At 45.2% G+C, this 20,097-nt stretch overlaps 1 protein-coding gene across 10 annotated transcripts in view; it reads left to right on the top strand.

The window, feature by feature from the left end:
* The window catches only part of HERC3 (HECT and RLD domain containing E3 ubiquitin protein ligase 3), a 64,790-nt gene that overhangs the window by 38,556 nt on the left and 6,137 nt on the right, over positions 1–20,097 (top strand). For 6 of the 10 annotated variants that reach the window (XM_063136224.1, XM_063136229.1, XM_063136227.1 and 3 more), the window contains 10 exons: positions 780–803; positions 890–979; positions 5,754–5,924; positions 6,525–6,668; positions 7,313–7,479; positions 8,261–8,327; positions 9,319–9,401; positions 11,941–12,124; positions 13,124–13,226; positions 14,647–17,441. In XM_063136224.1, coding sequence (XP_062992294.1) covers positions 780–803; positions 890–979; positions 5,754–5,924; positions 6,525–6,668; positions 7,313–7,479; positions 8,261–8,327; positions 9,319–9,401; positions 11,941–12,124; positions 13,124–13,226; positions 14,647–14,855 — 1,242 coding nt within the window. In that variant the 3' untranslated portion in view covers positions 14,856–17,441. Of the gene's footprint in view, positions 1–779; positions 804–889; positions 980–5,753; positions 5,925–6,524; positions 6,669–7,312; positions 7,496–8,260; positions 8,331–9,318; positions 9,402–11,940; positions 12,125–13,123; positions 13,227–14,646; positions 17,443–18,621; positions 18,783–20,097 lie in introns of those variants that run through there. The other 4 variants (XR_010025926.1, XR_010025927.1, XM_063136231.1 and 1 more) reach the window with 4 other exon arrangements.

Consider the following 20,097-nt stretch of genomic DNA (forward strand, 5'->3'; position numbering starts at 1 on the left):
TTTTATTTATTACATTTTTATACCTCCCAATAGCCGAAGCTCTCTGGGCGGTTCACAAAAATTAAAACCATCGTAAAACAACCAACAAGTTAAAAACACAAATACAAAATACAATATAAAAAGCACAACCAGGATAAAACCACGCAGCAAAATTGATATAAGGTTAAAATACAGAGTATAATTTAAATTTAAGTTAAAATTAAGTGTTAAAATACTGAGTGAATAAAAAGGTCTTCAGCTGGCGATGAAAGGAGTACAGTGTAGGCGCCAGGCGGACCTCTCTGGGGAGCTCATTCCACAACCGGGGTGCCACAGCAGAGAAAGCCCTCCTCCTAGTAGCCACCTGCCTCACTTCCTTTGGCAGGGGCTCACGGAGAAGGGCCCCTGTAGATGATCTTAAGGTCCGGGCAGGTACATATGGGAGGAGGCGTTCCTTCAAATAACCTGGCCCCAAACCGTTTAGGGCTTTAAATGTCAATACCAGCACTATCTAGTCAGGTAGTGGTTGGGATTTTGATCTTGTACAGGGGAGAGACCCCCGGTTCAAATCTCTGCTCAACCACAATGTTCGCTGGGTGACTTTAGATCAGTCATTTTCTCTCAGCCTCACCAACCCCACAGGGTTGTTGGGAGGATAAAGGAGAGGAACAGGTATGATTTCTTGAGATCTTTGGAGGAAAGGCGGGATAAAATTGTAATTGATAATAACAATCTAATTGAAAGCTCATAGATAATTAGTTTTTTTCTTTTTCCTCCTCTCCCCTCCTCCCCCTGCACAGAAAGTAAGACCGGCTATCATGCAGGTAAAAACTCCAATTACTCTTGCCAAAGTAGTTCTCAGAAGGAGGCCGGGCTGCCACCATTAAATTGAACTGCTCCTCCTTTCCAGGATACGGTGACCCTGTGTTCGTACCCTTTCATCTTCGATGCACAAGCGAAGACCAAGATGCTGCAGACGGATGCTGAACTACAGATGCAGGTATTCAGCCGTCCCTTTCTTCCTGCCGCCCCCCGACGCCTCTCACGCCTCTCGCCGCCTTTCTCTCTGCTTGGAGCTGGGTCTCCTCATTGTTCAGGTATCCTCCATGACAGCCTTCCTCAACCTGGGGCGCTCCAGATATGTTGGACTACAACTCCCAGAATGCCCCAGCCTGGGGCATTCTGGGAGATGCAGTCCAACACATCTGGAGCGCCCCAGGTTGAGGAAGGCTGCTCCATGACATTGTTGGCGTCGTTGGTATGCAATCTAGTAGTGATAAAATACAGGCCTTTAAAAAACATACACATTTGTTTTGGGGCAAGAAAACCGACTGTGGAAGAATACAATAAAATGATCAGGATTTAAAACGTTCCTTCCGTTTAACCCCCTTAGGATTTGACAGTGGTATGGTTTAGAAGGGCTGCTTTTATTTTTCTTGCAGCTAGTGCAAATACAGCTACCCTATAGCTGAGGAATTTGTCCACATCAGCCAACAGCCATCTAATTTTTAAAATCGTCTGATCTGCCTTCTAAGGTGGTCTGGAAAGGGAGAATAAATTTAGCCCTGGGCGAATTAAATAATGGACAGTATAGGATATAATGTCTGAGATCTTCAATATGTCCTGATTTGCATGCATAAAAGTGCTCTTTTACAGGTCTGTTAGAGAATCTTCCAGCCAGACACTTGTTGAGTTATGGCATAAAAGCTGATTAGTTATGGCACAGACTGGGACTCTGGCACATAACCTTTTTGTATTAAGTCTCTGTCTGGACCACCAGAGACTAGCAGAGATGCAGCGGTTCTCAGCCAAGAGACAGCAAAGACATAAATTAAGTCAAAGGATTCTTGTAGGTTTAAACAAACCTTTTACTGGCAAATACATATAATTTAGTTATGGCAGTACAGATACAAATACTTACAAACGGTCAGTCAATACAGCACACATCAAGTTGTATAGTGGGACAGCAGCTAATGAACATGCAAAACACATTTACTTTTATAGACAACCTGTACAATGATGCAACTCCTTGCAACCCTTAATTGAAGACAATCACTTAGACAATTATTCAATTATTACACTTAATGTCCAGGTGTAGAGTTGACCTTTAAGTTTCTGCTGAGTCCTCTGTTCTCCAGATCCTCAGAAATTAGTAAAGCAATGGAAAAACAAAACCAAGATCCATTCCAGGATCCAACAATACTCAGTGGGCATCATTTGAAATCTGAGCTGGGTAAAAGCATGCCTAACAGGGGAAAAGGTTAATTCTTGATGTTGCGCAGACTTTATACTGTTAGTTTTACCCTACCCTGTGCCTGTTTGCATTCTCTTCCCCTCCTTATTGTTTTACTATGATTTTATTAGATTGTAAGCCTATGCAGCAGAGTCTTGCTATTTACTGTTTTACTCTGTACAGCACCATGTACATTGATGGTGCTGTATAAATAAATAGTAATAATTATTATAATAATAATAATGATAATAATTTATTATAATAATAAATAATAATAATAATAATAATAATAATAATAATAATTCTCGCAGATAAGCAGCCCTTTTATGATCTGTTTTGATTTTGCTATACCAAGTAGCAAAGTTACATTTTTTTTAATGTATTCAGAATCTCTTTTGGCATCTTCACCAAACACAGTATCTCGGATCTTATGATTGGAGACATCCTGCATTGTCATTGTTAAGGGGATATGCAGCGTTCCGTCCTTCTATCTATTTTTGTAATAGGTAGCCATGATACAAGCTGCACTGTATGCCATTTATGTCTAGGAAGGAATGTAGAGTTATTTACTGTAGTGCAGGGTCCCCAACATGGTACCCATGGATGCTGCTGCACCTGCAGGCTAGGCTAAGGCGCTCGCCATGCTGCAGTTCACTTCTACAGGGGAGAAGAGTCCTTCTTTCCAAGAAATGACTACCTATACAAGCCAATAAGATTGCTGCCTTGGCTTGTATAGGCAGCGAAAAAGCCCCGCTGCCAAAAATCTGGTGTTTTTTCTTTTAAAATTGTCTGGGGCGCCAGTGCTGGGGAAAGTAGTGCTTGAGTTTAACCCTTTCCCTGTTTACCCCATCTACGTCCCTCCCACTCCACTGAAGTTGCTACAGGGTTCTACGTTTATGCCTGTCTGGGGCTAACAACAGCTTTGGGAAGGGAGACTTGTACCAAAAAAAGCAGCATGAAGAGGAATGAGTTAAACAGTCTTTATCTCAGTACCTCTACCCCAATCCATTTTGGAGCACCCTTGACCTTTCCCCTCCAACTTCTTTTAAAAGGGAAAACAGAGATAAGGGCTCAGTTCAGGAAACACATTAGTCAACACAGTGTGAAAATTCTGCTCAACGGTTGAGTTTTTAGGAGGTACTCCCCACACAACCTGTTCTAACTCCACCGTTGTGTGACTGTGGGCTGCCATGGAGTTGAATAAAATCCATTGTGATGTTTGATTGACAGTTCTCTGCCCTCTCTCCTCCCCCGGTCCTCCCGATGGTATCCCATCAGCCATTGCTGCAAAAAACCCAATCCCGGTGGCTCTCCTAGAGTGGCACTTACTCTGTCTACTGCTCTTGCCAGGGAACTCCGTAGCCATTGGGAAAAGTCAACTCAGCACCATGGAAAACTCCATGGAGCCCATCACACAACTCTTCTCTGCACAGTGTGGATGTTCCCCCCCCCGCCCCAAAAGCCCACCATTGCATGGAATTTTCCTGCCAGGCAACACATTTCTCATTGGTGGTGTAAAAACTCCACCGTGGAATTCTAAAACAACCACCGAGAAATATGTTGGCTGAACTAAGCCAAGGTGTAGTTTGGCTCCAATTCCCATGGTGATTAGTTCAACATGACGAGCCTTCCTCTCGCTTATTACTACGTTCTGTGCATATTTAAAACGGTCTTGTAGAGGAAGTGACTCTGTGCAGTGCAGGGCACTACTTTTGTGGAACCAAATTCTATTTGGCTTGAAGAACGCATAAACTGGAGCAAGGCTGAAGTGCTTCGTACTTCCCAATAGATGGCGCTAGTACCAAGAAGAGCCACCTTGTTTGAGAAAAGTTTTGTGACTGCTTCTGCGGCAACATTTCCTCCAAAAGGAAAACCAGCTTAGTAGATTGCAACATGGGAAACGTTGCAGCAGGATTGTACAGGAAAGATTGTGTGAATTGACCAGGAAAGACTGGCAAGAGGGAAACCAGATTCCGGCTGGCTCCTGAGCTTAAATTTGTCCTGCGCTGTCTAGGGGTGCATGTGTGGGGCACATGAGGCATTTTTTATTTATTTATTTATATTTGTATCCCTCCTTTTGCCCAATACTGGGCCTCAGCCATCCTGCATTGCACGGACCGGGATGTTTTGAGGGGGCAAACTGGCACTGCCTCTGACTCAGCAAAAATATTCCCACACCCTGGGAAGGGGAGTAGGTGTTAGGAGATATCACTGCATAGCAACTAGCTATACAGGACGGCTATCTTGAGGAGCGGATGGAGTGTGGAGGGTCATTTTACAGCACCCCCCTCCTGTGAAATGGATTGCCAGCCCCCAGCCCCCAGTTCCTCCTAGGACTGACTAAGGGTTGGCGAGAGAAGGGAAAACTGATATACAGTAGCTCAGATAGGGTTGCCATATTCTGAATCCACAAAACCGGGACATTTTTTGGGGGGTGGGGGCTAGGATTTTTTTTAAAAAACTGAGCAATATGTAAAGGTCTAGGGAAAGAAAGAAAGCTATCTAAGCTTTAGTTATCTAACACTGCAATCCTATGTGTATCTACTCAGAAACAAATCCTATTAAGTTAAATAGGACTTATTCCCAGGTAAGTATGCATAGGATTGCAGCCTAAAATACTTAAGCACCTGCAAATAAATAATAGGCGAAGAACAGTTTAAGCAAACCAACAGAAAAAAAATGACACTAAATGACATTTCTCCACTAGTTCTCAAAAGTTAGAGGAGACTTCAGTATGGAGACTTACACTCCACTGAGCAGGCTCAAGGCACCATTTCAGAGGTTGGAATTTCTCTGGCCGGCTGGAACAGGAATCCGGGATTCTTGACTGACTGGCTGGGACATTTTGGAAATGCTTGGAAACTGTGACATTCCTGGTTTTTGGGGACGTATGGCAACCCTAAGCTCAGAGGGCTGGATTTGGCTCTTGGGCAATCAGTTGTGGACCAGTAGAGATATAATGTGCTTGATCTAACTATAGTTAGAACATTTTAATGTATTATTTTGATTTGTTAAATAGCAATGCTCCTTCCCTTTTCCTCCACCACTCCTCTGTGAATTTCTCTCTGTTTCATTTTTGGAGCCATGGTTAGCTCCAACCTACAGTTTTGGATCCAGCGTTAGAACCGAATCTGCTTTCTATGGCTTGATCTAATTATGTTCACCAAAGGGGTGGGGCAGACCTAACCCTAATTGTTATTAGCACTGAAAGGAAGGGGGGATTTGGAGATCAAGCAGCCGTGGTCCATCTGCATCAGCCCTGCCTCTCAGTGAAAGAGTGAGAGACCGAATAGATAACTTGTCCTTTCAGAAAATTACCGCTTAAAACCCACTTTAAATCATTCAAGGACATTCCTGATTTTTTAGTTCACCCCATTTAATCAGTTTGCAACACCATTTTTTAGAATTTCTTCATGGGCTGCCAAAACAATTTATCTCCTCTGCAAGTAGTGGGGGATGTGGGGGGCAAGAGAAAGGAAGGAAGGAAGGAAGGAAGGAGTTGGGGGATCATGTTGATCTTGATTTTTGTATGTGTTTATAGGTGGCCATCAGTGGAGCCAATTTACAGAACGTCTTCATGCTTCTCACCTTGGAGCCCCTTTTAGCGCGAAGTCCTTTCCTGGTCCTTCATGTCCGTAGGAGCAACTTGGTTGGTGATGCTTTGAGAGAGTTGAGCATCCACTCGGACATTGACCTGAAAAAGCCTCTGAAGGTAAGGGCCCGTTCAGTCTTCACTCAAATTAGTTTCATGAGGGGCGGGGGTGTCTCCTAGTTCTCATTGAGCTGCTAAAACTGTGCCTGGGCTGTTTTGTCTGGGGGCTCGTCCGTTCAAAGTAAGTGTGGTGTAGTGGCTAGAGTGTCAGACTGGAAGTCAGGAGGTCTAGGTTTGAGTCCCAACCTGGCCATGGAAGCTCACCGGGTGACTTTCGGCCAGTCACAGACTCACAGTTCAACCTACTTCACAAGGTTGTTGTTGTGAGGATAAAATGGAGGGGAGGAGGATTATGAATACTGCCTTCAGTTTCTTAGAGAAAAAAGGTGGGATATAAATGTAATAAATAAATAAATAAATAAATTTATATACTGCTGACCATGTAAAAAAATTCTCTCTAAGCAGTTGACAGAATCAGAGATTAAAATATGTCATAGTAAATCCAAAACCTCATCAGTGCAAATGTTTAAAATATCATCTAGTGAGGCCTCTTCTCTGTTTTCTACTGCAAAACATATTAAAGCTTCTCGCTAATTCTCTTGAGCCCATCTGAGTGCAGGACATTGCCACTGTTGAAACCAACTTTGTGCCTTACGGCAGGTGATCTTTGATGGTGAGGAGGCTGTTGATGCTGGCGGAGTCACAAAGGAATTCTTCCTCCTGCTGCTGAAAGAGCTGCTGAATCCCATCTATGGAATGTTCACCTGCTATTCGGAATCAAACTTGCTGTGGTTTTCAGATACCGTAAGTGTGGTTGGATTTTGGACACACGTGATTCATTAGGGATTCTGTTAACCAAAGCTGAGCTTACAGGTAGATGAGCAGGGACATTTAATTTTTGTGAACTGTCCAGAGAGCTTCAGCTATTGGGTGGTATAGAAATGCAATAAATAAATAAATAAATTTAGCAGCTTTCTAGATCTACACTTTACAGATCTACTTCTAAACCAGCCTTCCCAAAACTGGTGCCCTCTAGACATTGGCCAATTGCCATGTTGGCAAGAGGTGATAGGAATTTTAACCCAACGCATCTGGAGGCCCAGTTTGGGAAACATTATCCACACTTTCCTCCTGCTAATGCCAGTGGGGTCTGGGGGTGAGGTTGAGGAATTGGGGAGTATTTTAGCCACCCCCCAACAGGCCACACTCTTGTTGCCACCATGCCTCCATATTCGGTGGCAGCAAAACGGTTCAACGCCAAATCTCAGTCGCAAACCACTACAGAACAGTTTGATCAAATTTAACTGGTTCTCAAAATTTGGCCTAAATTCAGTGACAAGCTGCCGACATTTTTGCCACTGCGGCAGATTTTAGGGGGGGCATATGGCCTACGGGCAATGTGTTGCGTACCCTTGTGCTAAAGTTTCTTTCCCTTTGTGTGTCTGAAGTGTTTTGTAGAGCACAATTGGTTCCACCTGATTGGCATCATCTGCGGATTGGCTATATACAACTTCACTGTGGTGGACCTCCACTTCCCATTGGCTCTCTATAAGAAACTCCTGAATGTGAAGCCCTGCTTGGAAGACTTAAAGGAACTGTCTCCCATGGAAGGAAGGTAGAAAGTTTTACAAGTATGTTTTCCTGTCCATTTTGCAAGAACCATCAGCATAGAATTGCAGTTGCACTTTTTGAACCTGGATAGATGAGGGAAAATGGGAGCTAGGAGGTTGCCCTGTTATGGGAGAAGAGAGAGCTGTCGGAAGGAGGGACCTTCTGTTTTTAAATCCAAGAAAAGTTTAGACTGAAATTCTGTGGCCCCAAACCACTATTAGTTTTACTTTGGGGAAGGACGGTTTTTTACTGTACTTTTTTTATTAAGTCCGTAAAAACAAACAAAACGCACAACCAAACCATACAATCGTACCTGATGCTTACAAAAGAGAAACTAATGAATGAGGTTGAACATCCTCTCGAAACCTGTCATTCCAATATATAATAAAGTAATATTTTTCAATGACTGTATTTTTAATATGACTCTTCTCTTAATCTCTGATTAAAGAAAATTGGTTAACCAAAGGCGACATTTTCGATAACGTTTATACCAATGTTGTATTAAGGGTGGAAATGTTGCAGTTTTTCCTATATGAAGTTATATATAATAATCCTTTCGGAATCTTCCTATGTGTTCTGTACATATCTCAAACTATTTTTGCATCAGATGGGATTTTGTAACCTGTCGTTTCCTTAATTTCCCCTAAAATTCGGTTTCAGAAAACGTTACTAGAAGAATAAGGGAAGGGTTTTTCTGTATGCATAAAGAATGTTCTGCATCAGATTATTAATTTCTCTCTTTTGCCCTCTTACTTCTTTCTGCGTTTTCTTTACCTTATTTGTAGGAGTCTTCAACAGCTTTTAGATTACCCTGGGGAAGATGTCGAAGAAACATTCTGCCTCTATTTTACAGTAAGACCAATCAATATGTACTTTGTTGGGAGAAGTTTCTTGTGTTTATGCAAGCCAAAGTGAATCCCATCTTGCGCACCTTGGCTCGGATCCCCTTCTTTTCGTTAAACGCACACTGTGGGCACGATCCAGGAAAGGCTTAGCTGCAGTTTGAAGATCCTGTTCATTTCTGTTGAAAGTAAGCTCACTTGATTCCCCTCCTCTGTCTCCACCGTGTCCCTTTGGCCATGCCAGGAATATGCCTTGGGTGCAGGAAGTTATTTATTTTATTTTATTTATTTAAAGCATTTTTATAGCGCCGCCTCCTCACCATTTCTGGCATTGAGGCGCTTTACAATAACACAGCCTTCCTCAACCTGGGGCGCTCCAGATGTGTTGGACTGCATCTCCCAGAATGCCCCAGCCAGCTCTGCTGGGATTCTGGGAGTTGTAGTCCAACACATCTGGAGCGCCCCAGGTTGAGGAAGGCTTATAAAACAATTCCATTAAAACCCTCAACTCACATTAAGACAATTCTATTAAAACCATTTTGAAACTTTTGAAGCAAAAGTTCAATTGCAGGTCTATACTCCCTGTGCATGCTGCTTTTCCTATATATATATATTATTTTTATTTATTTATTTTATTTGTTATTGCATTTATATCCCGCCTTTTTTCCTCCAAGGAACCCAAGGCGGCGTACATAATCCTCCTCCTCTCCATGTTATCCTCACAACAACAACCCTGTGAGGTGGGTTGGGCTGAGAGTGTGTGACTGGCCCAAAGTCACCCAGTGAGCTTCCATGGTTGAGTGGGGACTAGAACCCAGATCTCCCGACTCCCAGTCCAACACTCTAGCCACTACACCACACTACTTGTCCTCTTCCTCTTGTCCCTTCCCCTTTCTGCAAACGTGGTAAAAGATACCTGCATGTCTGTTTTGATTTGGAGCTCTGGTGGTGAGATACAAAATTAAAGCAATTCTGCCGTCTTTTTTGGGTGGGAAAAACAGATATGCAAAGAAAGCTACGGAGTGGCAGAACAGAAGAACCTCGTTGACGATGGAGACAAAATTGCAGTGCAGAAGGAGAACAGGTGCGTTTGGTTTGGTGGTGGCAATCTGGAAAAGGCTTGACTGCGGAAGTACTCTTTGGCCTTGTTCAGAAGACACCTTAAACCACGGCATTAACCATAGTGAATTAGGCAAAAAGCCTTATTCATTGTGGTTAAAGCCGTGGTTTAAGCTGTCTTCTGAACAGGGCTAGCATGATGACTGCATGGGCGATACAGGGTCCTTCACCGCGGCCATTTTGGAAGGAGCCCAACAGGTCCAATTTAAGCCTCTTAAAGAGGACTCAATATTCAGCTCTCCAGACAGGAGAATACAAATCAAAGAAAGAAAAGATAGAGTGGTGGTGGGGTGGGGGAAACCTTTTCCTGTGCAGGAGCCGCGAGAGGACTTATGTGCAACCAAATATTAAAATATGATTGAAAGATGAGAAATGCAATAAAAAAGAAAAGGTTGTGTTATCTGCCCTTCATCTTTCCTCATTTACTGGCATTTGTCTTAGTCCCGGGGGAAATACAAGGCTCCAAAGTCCAATATGTTACACTGCATGCTTTATTCTGCTTTATTTGCAGTAGATTTACATAGACAAACAACACTCGGAACTTGGTTGTTTTTTTGTAATAGGGTGGCTTGGCTGAAAGACAAGGGAAAGCTGCAGGTTGGGTTCACCTCATCCATAAGAACAGCGCTACTGGGTCAGACCAAATGTCTGGCTAAACCATGTCTCTGGGGAGCACGCAAGCAGAGCAGGAAGGGAGCAGTGTCTTCTCCTCTCCCACACTCCCTGGCCGGTTGTCCGGTTCTTCCTCCCCCAGCTGCTGGCATGCAGGGCTGTCCCGCCTCTGAAAACGGAGGATCTGTACCGCCAGCTGCGGCATCCCTCTTCCTTTCAGTGTTATGACATCCAAAATTGTTCAGACACTCCAGGAAGAAAACATGGGGGTTGGAATGCAAATCCTACATTGAGGAAGTCCATATTGTAGCATTTCTTGCAATGCCTCTATGGCAGCCTTCCTCAATCTGGGGCGCTCCAGATGTGTTGGACTGCATCTCCCAGAATGCCCCAGCCTGGCTGGGGCATTCTGGGAGTTGTAGTCCAACACATCTGGAGCGCCCCAGGTTGAGGAAGGCTGCTCTATGGCATCTGAGCAACCTGCCTATGATTGCTTGTTGCTGTTGTTGTTTTGCACATTTCACTCTACTCCTGCTCACCCTGCAGGCAGGATAACTGAACGGGCCCTGCATGATTTGTGTCTCACAACTTGCAACACAACTTGCCAACCTGCTGGGTACGTGGCAACTTTGTTTTGCGGCCTGGGCTAGGCAGCAAAACCAGGAGGTCTCTGGTGGGCTGCCTTGCACAGCTGGTGAGCTGCAGTTGGTTTGGTGAGTTAGAAGGTGCGCCAGGCCTGAGCTGCAGAAGAGCCCCAATCCGTGAACATGGAAGGCCTGCTCCTTGCCCCACTGTGAGCTTTCAAAACACCATGATGGAGGAGGAAAATAGGTGTGCTGCCGGTTCATATATTAAATGCTCACAGCAACTGCTTCTGTGCAGCAGGACCGGCTCCAGGTTTGAAGGGGTCCATAGCAAGGTGAACCTCCTCCTGCCTTGGTGGACTTCTGCAGTGATCGTGGACAGCAGCAGTCGGAAGGCACTGGCTTCCATTCTAAGTTCCCACAATGCCCTTGCTCCTGGTTATTCTGTACTGCTTAATATCCTAAAATCTATTATTACTATTATTATTTCTTACCTGCCTTTCCCTCTGGATCAAGGCAGGGAACAACATTAGCTATAATTACCATAAAATACATAAAACTGATTAAAACATATAAAGCTATTACAATATTAAAATAGCAGTCAAATATCTTGAAGTTCGACTGGGTAGGCCTGCCGGAAGAGATCAGTCATAGGTGGCTTACACCAAAATTATGTATAATACGACATAAAAACCAATGTGAATACAATATAAATAAGTGCATTAAAATGTTACAGCAAGACCAGCGGTAGAACAGAGATGTGCTTTACGCGATTACGAGTCAGGGGAAAGCATGAGGTAAACAGATCAGCCTTCAAGAGGCATTTAAAGGTCACTGCAGTTTCCGCGGTTTCTTGAACCGCACGTGGGAGAGGGTTCCAGAGCGTGGGTTCCACTACTGAGAAGGCCTGCTAATGTAGTGTTGCTTTGGGGCATTGTGGGAAGCTAAAATGGCCACTGCAAGACATCCACTGTGGGGAGCCCAAAGCAGGCATCCTGGCACGGCACTGGCACGCTGGCAGTTGCCCATGGAAGCAGTACACTTGTGCCAGGCCTAGCCATGTGGGTCTGTGGGCTCTTCCAAGCAATTTATGGGCATGTTCTCTCTTGTTTGAAACATTTAGTTTCTTTTTTTAAAAAAAAGTTTTCAAAGCTTTAAATAGTTTTAAGGGGGCTGAAAGGTGACTCCTTAATGTACGAATGAATGTGTGAATGGTCCGGGGTAGATTTGGTGGCTTCCGGTCAACAGCCCGTACCTGTTGCTTCTACATGATACAAATGAACAGTGATGTGTCTTCCAATCCCCCAGACAGGAATTTGTCGACGCCTACGTCAATTACATCTTCAACCTTTCAATACATGAATGGTACATGGCTTTCTCGACCGGCTTCCTGAAGGTGTGCGGCGGAAAGGTCCTAGAGCTCTTCCAGCCCACTGAGCTGAGGGCTATGATAGTGGGAAGCAGCAACTACAACTGGAGGGAACTGGAGGAGGTAAGCGGGCGCCTCCTTTTCTTGCTTCTGGGCTTCGTATCCTTTGGACTTAGAATCGTAGAATCATAGAATAGCAGAGTTGGAAGGGGCCTGCAAGGCCATCGAGTCCAACCCCCTGCTCAATGCAGGAATCCACCCTAAAGCATCCCTGACAGAGGGTTGTCCAGCTGCCTCTTGAAGGCCTCTAGTGTGGGAGAGCCCACAACCTCCCTAGGTAACTGATTCCATTGTCGCACTGCTCTAACAGTCAGGAAGTTTTTCCTGATGTCCAGCTGCCCCTCTCATTTCTCTCTCGGTCAGTGAAATTCTACGGATGCCTTGGGGCTGTCCTCATAAAATGGATATTGGGACTTAGAGAGAGAGACAGAGAGCGGTGCAAAGCCTCAAAATTATTCTTCAAGAAAAATAATAGGGGTTCCCCTTCCCTAATACGGTGTGGCCAATATGTTCCAATACGATGCCTTCAAGGACATAAAAAAGAGAAAAGCTTTTTTTTACTCATTCCACTGGCAGCCCAATCCTATGCATGTTTACAGATCCATCATGTTGCGAGGTTTACTTTCCAGTAAGTGTGTTTGGGACTGCAGCCTGAAACGCAGCTGTTCATTTAGAGAGTATGTTGAACTATTTTGAATCAACATGCTCCCTAAGCGAATTGCTGCATTAAAACTATGATCTTACCCACACTTACCTGGGAGAAAAATCCCACTGAACTCAGGATAGAATAGCAGTGTTAATGGAAGAGCTTTGAGAAAACCTCACTTTAAACTCTGCACTATCAAACAATTTGAGAATTCCTGTGACATCTCAGAACCACAAGGGCTGGGATGCATAGAACCATTTTTGGACAGTCAGTGAGAGTGTTACTTGTGGAGCAGTTACAACCTGCCAAGTGCTTTACAGAGTGAAAAGCATGTGTGGGCCTGCATTCTGAAATTATTATTATAATTGGCTACTAGTTCTTAAAAAGCAGGGTTGACATTTGTAACTATTTTACAGAGTGCAGTTTACAAAGGGGATTACTCAGCGACACACCCAACCGTGCAAATATTCTGGGAGACCTTTCACGAGTTTCCTCTGGAAAAGAAGAAGAAGTTTCTCTGTAAGTATCTCGTTAATTTAGAGGAGTAGTGGTTTTCCTCATATTATAGAGCTGTAACCTATTCCGGAGTAGTGATTCTGACAATCAAAGCTGAAAGCTTCTTCTTGGTAGTGTAACATATAACACACATTTGATGCTCTCCGCCAGGTGGTGCAGGTCTCTTTCACCTGCTGCAGTACAGTAGTAGAGATGTGAAGGTTTTTGGGGGAGGGGGGGAACAAAAATCTGGGGGGGGGGAATAAAAAAAATACTCCCCCCACTGAATTTTTCTGCTTCCCCCCTCCCATGTTTCTGACGTTTTCCCAAGGCCTCCACATCTTTGTGTAGTAGTGAAGAATGTGATCTCTGAGATGGGAAGTCCCTATCCACATTTCACCTGGTGCTCCCTCCCTGTAGAAAACTAGCACATCAGGGAGAAGCTTTTGAAACTGCCCCTCCGTGCTGGTTTTCTTTATGCAAGGGGTTGTTGTTGTGGGAGCCTTCAGTTGGAAATAGCCCAGCCCCAGAAAGGGCATTATGTGATTTTGCTGAATGTGAAACTCCATCTGTGGAGGGAGCGATCTTATAGGAATGGGCCAGTGGGGAAATGATGTGGCTAACTGGAATAATGTTACTGTGAATTGGAGGATGCTGAAGTGGTTTGGGCCTTCTTCGTAGTGGCTGGAATCTTGTGAGAGTTCAGGATGAAATCGCAGCCCATGGGCCCCAGGAAGAGGAAGTGAGTGTGGGCATGGGAGAGTGGACAAATACGGAGAACATTTAGTTCCCTCAGTGGTTTCGCTGCTGTAACAGGGACAGGAGAACGAACCAAGCAGGGGTCCCTCCTCCATACCAGCCTTTGGGAGCCCAGGTGTCGGGGCTGATTTGGTGAGAGGAGGAACCTGTCAAAGGTGACCTTTGATTCCTTCCCTTCTGCCCAAAGGCTGTGGTAAAAAAAATGTCGCCGCAAAAGATCTGCCTCAGTGGCCACAGTGTGTTTCCCCTCAATGTCCCCACTCCGCTCCTGGTGCTCAGAACCAGTATCTCGAAGCATGTGTGTGGATTGCTTCTGGCTGTGATGGTACAGTTTCTCTGGTATTTTACTGCTGTTCTTTTCTTTCAACGATGCCTGATTCAAGCCAGGCATCGAAGAGCAGGAACGCCTGAATCCGCCAAACCGCCTCTTCCTAGCCCGCGTAAGATCAGTGCTGCGCCTCAGTCCACTTTTCCCGCCTTCCTTACGACAGATGGAGGGAATTCTTAGACATTTTTTTTTTACCTCATCAGTGTTCTTGGTAGTGGTTCCGCCAAAGGGCACTGCTTGTGGAGGGAGCAGAAGAAACGAGGAGGCGGTCCGTGTGAGGACAGCGGGGTGTTTTTAAGAACGGAGCAGTGGCGTCTGTATGCCTTTGTGACCGGCGGTCCTCTTTCCCTCCCGCAGTGTTCCTGACAGGCAGCGACCGCATCCCCATCTACGGCATGTCGAGCCTGCGCATCGTCATCCAGTCCACGTCCAGCGGGGAGCAGTACCTGCCCGTGGCTCACACCTGCTACAACCTCCTCGACCTGCCCAAATACAGCAGCAAAGAAATCCTGAGCACACGGCTGACGCAAGCCATCGACCACTATGAGGGCTTTAGCTTGGCTTGAGGGCGAGCCGCCACCAACACAGACTCTTCTGTATAGAAAGGAAATACTGTCTTGTTTTTATTTTTGTAAGGAAATGGGACAAAGATACTCATTGGAAAGGGAACTGGGGTGGGGGAGCATAGGATAAAGAACTCCAACAAAGTCCAGTCACTTTTGGGGATTTCAGCCTTGAAGTTTTCAACCTGTCGGACAAAATCTGTTGGAACTTCTTTTCGGTTTACTGGTTGATATTTTTTTTTTAAAAAAAGTCTTTTTTCTTCCCCGCCCATCCAACTCTTGTTAATACATATATATTTTCAATATTTTGAGATAGATTCATCTTTTCCAGAGATGGACTGTGATGACCCAGATGGAAAGGTTTCTCCCTCTCACCCCCAGTTCTGAAATCCCTTTCCTTTCTTTTCCACGCACCTTCCCAGAGTCATTTGGCTCCCAGGCCCACAGGTAATGTTTGTGACAAAACAGAAGTGTTTGCCACCTTCATTTATTTTATTTTCATTTCATTTATATCACACCTTTTTTCCTCCAAGGAACCCAAGGCGGCATACATAATCCTCCTCCTCTCCATGTTATCCTCACAACAACAACCCTGTGAGGTAGGTTGGGCTGAGAGTCTGTGACTGGCCCGAAGTCACCCAGTGGGTTTCCATGGCCGAGTGGGGACTAGAACCCAGATCCGACACCTTAGCTACTACACCATATAATTTGAAGATGGTTCTTTCACATGGAGATTAGTACTGGGAGATGAGGGAAGTGAAGCTCCTTCACAGATCCCCCCCCCCCCCCGGCCCCTTGATGCTGTCCACAGAAAATGAGAGACGGAGTAAATTTCTCCACCTTCTGTTTGGCTTGACGAATTTCAGCACTTTGCACATAGGGAGATGGAAGTAAACTTGCACACTTGGGTGATGATAACTGAATACTTTTCTTTTACGCTGTTTTTTTAAAGGGACATTTGTGTGTTTAAAAGCAATGTTTTTCTATTTGCTGGTTTCTGTTCAGGGATGCGATGTAAACAGCAAAGTCCGTATCCCCCTTCCCACCCTACTACTGTGCATGCAGTTGGAGTTCTTTGCAGAGGACGACTGAACCCTTCTACCCCGACCCCTCCCCCCACCCCTACCTGCCTGCCCATCCCTCAGCCAGGTAGACATAGCATCAAACACACTGCCATATACCGAGATGTTATGTTTCATAGGAATACCTCTCTGCCTCTCATTGAGAGACCGAGGACCCTGGCACACCTTGTTTACACTGGGGAAGGGGGGATGACGACAGGGAAGCTGATGAAGTACTTCCCTATACCTCTTCCTCTCAACCTGTCTCCCAAAATAGCCTGTTCTCCCCACCCCCGAATGCCCCAATGATCATCTCCCTTTTGTTATCCAAGGCGCAGTGTCAATTTAACCTAAGCCACCCTATTGGCAAATGGATTTATTTATTAAACATAGGGTTGTATCGTCTTACTTAGAGTAGGCCCATTGAGTTAGCCATGACTAACTTAAGTCCCATTCATTTCATTCTGTTCTAAGTAGGACTAACACTGGATACAACCCATAGAGGGCCAGGGCTAGGGCCAGCTAAAGTTGTTCATGACTCAGGCCATAGCTAGATGGGGCTTTATCCCAGGGTGAAACCCGAGATCGTCCTTGTGCATCCACATGACACACAGGATCCTGGGATCAGGGAGGGATCATCCCTCCCTTGGCCCAGGAAATAGCCCTCCCCTTTGGCCCCGGTTTTTCCGTGATCCCGGGCTGAGCCCGAGACCGCAGAACGTGTGGCCAGCTGCCGCGGGTTGACCCGGATCCACGTGATTCCTTGCTAGGAGCCGGGCACAGCACTCCTCAGGAGCGCTGCGTCCATCGGGGGTAGGGGGGGGGGCGGGGAAAGTCAGTTAAATTTTAAAAAGGACTTACCTTTTGCGCATGAGCATTCATGTGCTGCTGGCCCTTTAAAAAATAAAAAATGACGGACCTGACGCCTCTCTTGCTGAGGTCGCCGTGTGTCACGTGTAGACAGAGGAGGCATCTTGCGTTAAACACAACGCGAGATCTTCCCACCTCCATCGTGGGAGACCAGGTAGGTTTAGCTAAGGCCTCAATCCCAAGGAAAGCAACGGAATGAGTTAGTCGGATCAGGACTGCAGTGGAGGCAAAGGGTCAAAGCCTCCCACCCCCTGGTCCCAGCTGACCTTAGCCCCATCTCTGGTTCTCTGGTCCCCCTGCTGGTTATTTGTTTTTGCTTTTTAAAACAATCAGCCATGCAAGGTGGCCCTTACTCCCAATTTTACTTTGGTTGGATTGGCGCCACAGCATTTCTGTACCTTTTAGCCATAACGTCAAACCATATTTTGCATCTCCCTGATGAAAAAGCTGTGAAGACATCGGGGGCTTTTTTTAAAAAAACAAACACATTGATTTGCTACGTGAGTGTAGCTGATCAGCCTCTTTATACTATAGCAGCCTTCCTCAACCTGGGGCGCTCCAGATGTGTTGGACTACAACTCCCAGAATGCCCCAGCCAGCTGCTGGGGCATTCTGGGAGATGCAGTCCAACACATCTGGAGCGCCCCAGGTTGAGGAAGGCTGTACTACAGCATTCAATACAGCTCTATCAAAATGTTTATTTTCTATGTGTGTGTACATAGCCTAATATTATGCAATAAATACAATGTTTACTTCAGGTTTTATACTTTTTTCGCTTAAAGAAGTAAAGGAATTCTCTCCCTGTTCTGCTTAATAATGCCATGACTGGATGGTTAAAAAAAGGATAAGATCTGCAATGATTGAATTCTTAGACATCTTTTACCTGGACTAAAATGTCCCAGTAATGGGCAAAGCTGGGACATGTGAAGAAGATTCACTGCACCCAACAGCTGTCCACACGTAAGATTTTCAGGGGTCCTATGCAGGTTAAACTCAATGCATGTAGGTCCAAACGGTCTATCATGAACCGCATAAAATACAGAAAGCGACCAAATAGGCTTTTGACTTTATGGAATCCTGAAACACATTCCAGATTCTACAACCTATGGCAGAGTGGAATGGATTTATTTCTACCTCCAATGACATTTTCCAGAGCAGGTTCTGGTCGGGCCTAGCATATCCTAAAAATGGGTTGGGGGTGGGGAATCTCAGCACCCACCAAACACTGGGTAGTTGTGGGGAGGAGAAGGGGGGCATGGGACAAAAGAGTGGTTATCTGGGGAACCCAGAAGGGGCTGGATTTGGGACCCTGGTTCTGAGGTTCCCCACCCCTGTTGTAAGCAGCCATTCTTCAAGTGTAATGGGGAGACGGACAGGCAAATGCTACCATGGTTGAAACTTATATGCTTAACTATGAAGAACGATCCCAAGTACTAGTTACAGAAATCCAAATCAGGCCTAGCTGTCTATCACACCTAAAGCGTGTGGACCATGGAATGGATCGCAGAGGAGATCCCAGGACCACAAATAGCTTTGCATTTGGAAAGCCCCATGTGCCTCAGCCCTAACAGTTGGGAGTGTTTCTGGAAATAGGCAAACACCCTTCTTGACAGAATGTGACTCATCACATGGTTTCTGGACCTTTTCCAAAGCCAGTTTTAGTGTGACTGATCCCAGAGTTACATGCAATTTGCTGGCATTATTGAGGCAAGTTCCAGTGTGGGTTGAACTTTGTTCCTTCGCTTAAACACCAGTGCTGGGAAGCACAAAATAATCCCAGCAAAGAACCACCTCACACACACCCCTTCCCCTAATACCCTTCCTGTTTTGATTTCTAGAGTCCGACAAGCCAGTGGCAAGTTTTACTTTAGAAAGCATCATTCGCGTTCACTGTTGCAGTGAAGCTTCGATGCCGCATGAAGCAGATGTGGGGGATGACGAGGTAGCACACTGCCACCGGACAGAAAACGGGTGAGAACCCCCACACTGAACAGCCAAGGTGATGATTAATATCATGTTTCAGGTTCCTATAACTAGGATGAGGACGGCCAGATTACGATCGCTCCAGAGGCAAACATGTATTTCACAGAATTTACTTAAGAAGGTTTAGTAAAGAATAGCATGAAGAAAACAATTAACACAACTAAGAATCAAATATATTCAACTCCCTTTTTAACCTACAGTTCTCTGTGAAGAGAAATGTTAGTATTATCGGACCTGCAACAGTTGTTTATCCCTGTTCTTTAGTTCCCTGGTTGCCTGTCTCTGTGCGGAGGTGCACTCTTCGTTAAACTGCAGACTTGTCTCCATCTCCTCAGGATGCTCTTCCCTCTTCTCCTTCAACTCTCTTTCTGCCTCCTCTTCTTTCTCCAGCCCCCTCCAGCTCAACTCCCTTCTTCAACCAACGTTTGGCTCTCCTGTCACTCCATTCCATGCCACTCCCGTTTTACTCTAGATTCAGGGGTTACATTAACAACACTGGATTTTAAGTATAGCTTAAGAACCCTACCATCTAGAAATTATAGTGCTGCTGTCCTGTGCATGCCATCCACTATGGTACAGAAAGTCTCCTAATTCTTTTCATGGTGGCTACTGGTAACTTGGATGTTTCCAACTTGGACTTGGATGTTTCATGCAAAACATCCTGTTTTCAATAGGCTAGAAAACAATGTCACCACCGTTTTTTGTAGTCATGGTGAGTTACAGGGTGCAGAGGTGAGCTTTAGGTACCCTTCATCTTGTACCAAACCACTATTTTATATGATGGGTGGGTGGGTGGGTTGGAGAAGATCTATCAGATGTTAAGTGAGGGGCCTTAGCTCAGTGGGAGAGAACATGGCTTTGCATGTGGAAGGAGCCAGGTTTGGTCCCTGGCATGTCTACCGAAAAGTGCAGGTAGCAAGAGGTGAAAAAGACACCACCTTGAGACCTTGGAGAGATCTTGTTCTCCAAGAAGCACACTTCTCTTCCGTTAAATTTAAGACCTTAACGGAACATTTAAAACAGAGGCTGCTTTTCTAGGGCAGGGCAATGTCATAGACATCTTGGCACCATTTGTGTGTTCTAGGATTAAGAAAACTTTGGGATAATTAGTAGTTGTCAGAGCTGTTTATATGAAAGGCAACTTGCTGCAAGAGGAGAAACTTCGGCTCCTACAGATGTATTTGAATTTTTGTGTGCGACTTGCTCTCATCTCACAAACGAGCCTGCAACAAGTTAAAGCAGACATACCTAAGCCAATCAGACCTGAGACAGAAACATGAAAGTCGCTAAAACCCTCAGACCCAATCTGATTGCTGCAAGGGGCATATGAA

The sequence above is a fragment of the Elgaria multicarinata genome, chromosome 10, assembly GCF_023053635.1.
Source record: "Elgaria multicarinata webbii isolate HBS135686 ecotype San Diego chromosome 10, rElgMul1.1.pri, whole genome shotgun sequence".
Taxonomy (NCBI): domain Eukaryota; kingdom Metazoa; phylum Chordata; class Lepidosauria; order Squamata; family Anguidae; genus Elgaria; species Elgaria multicarinata.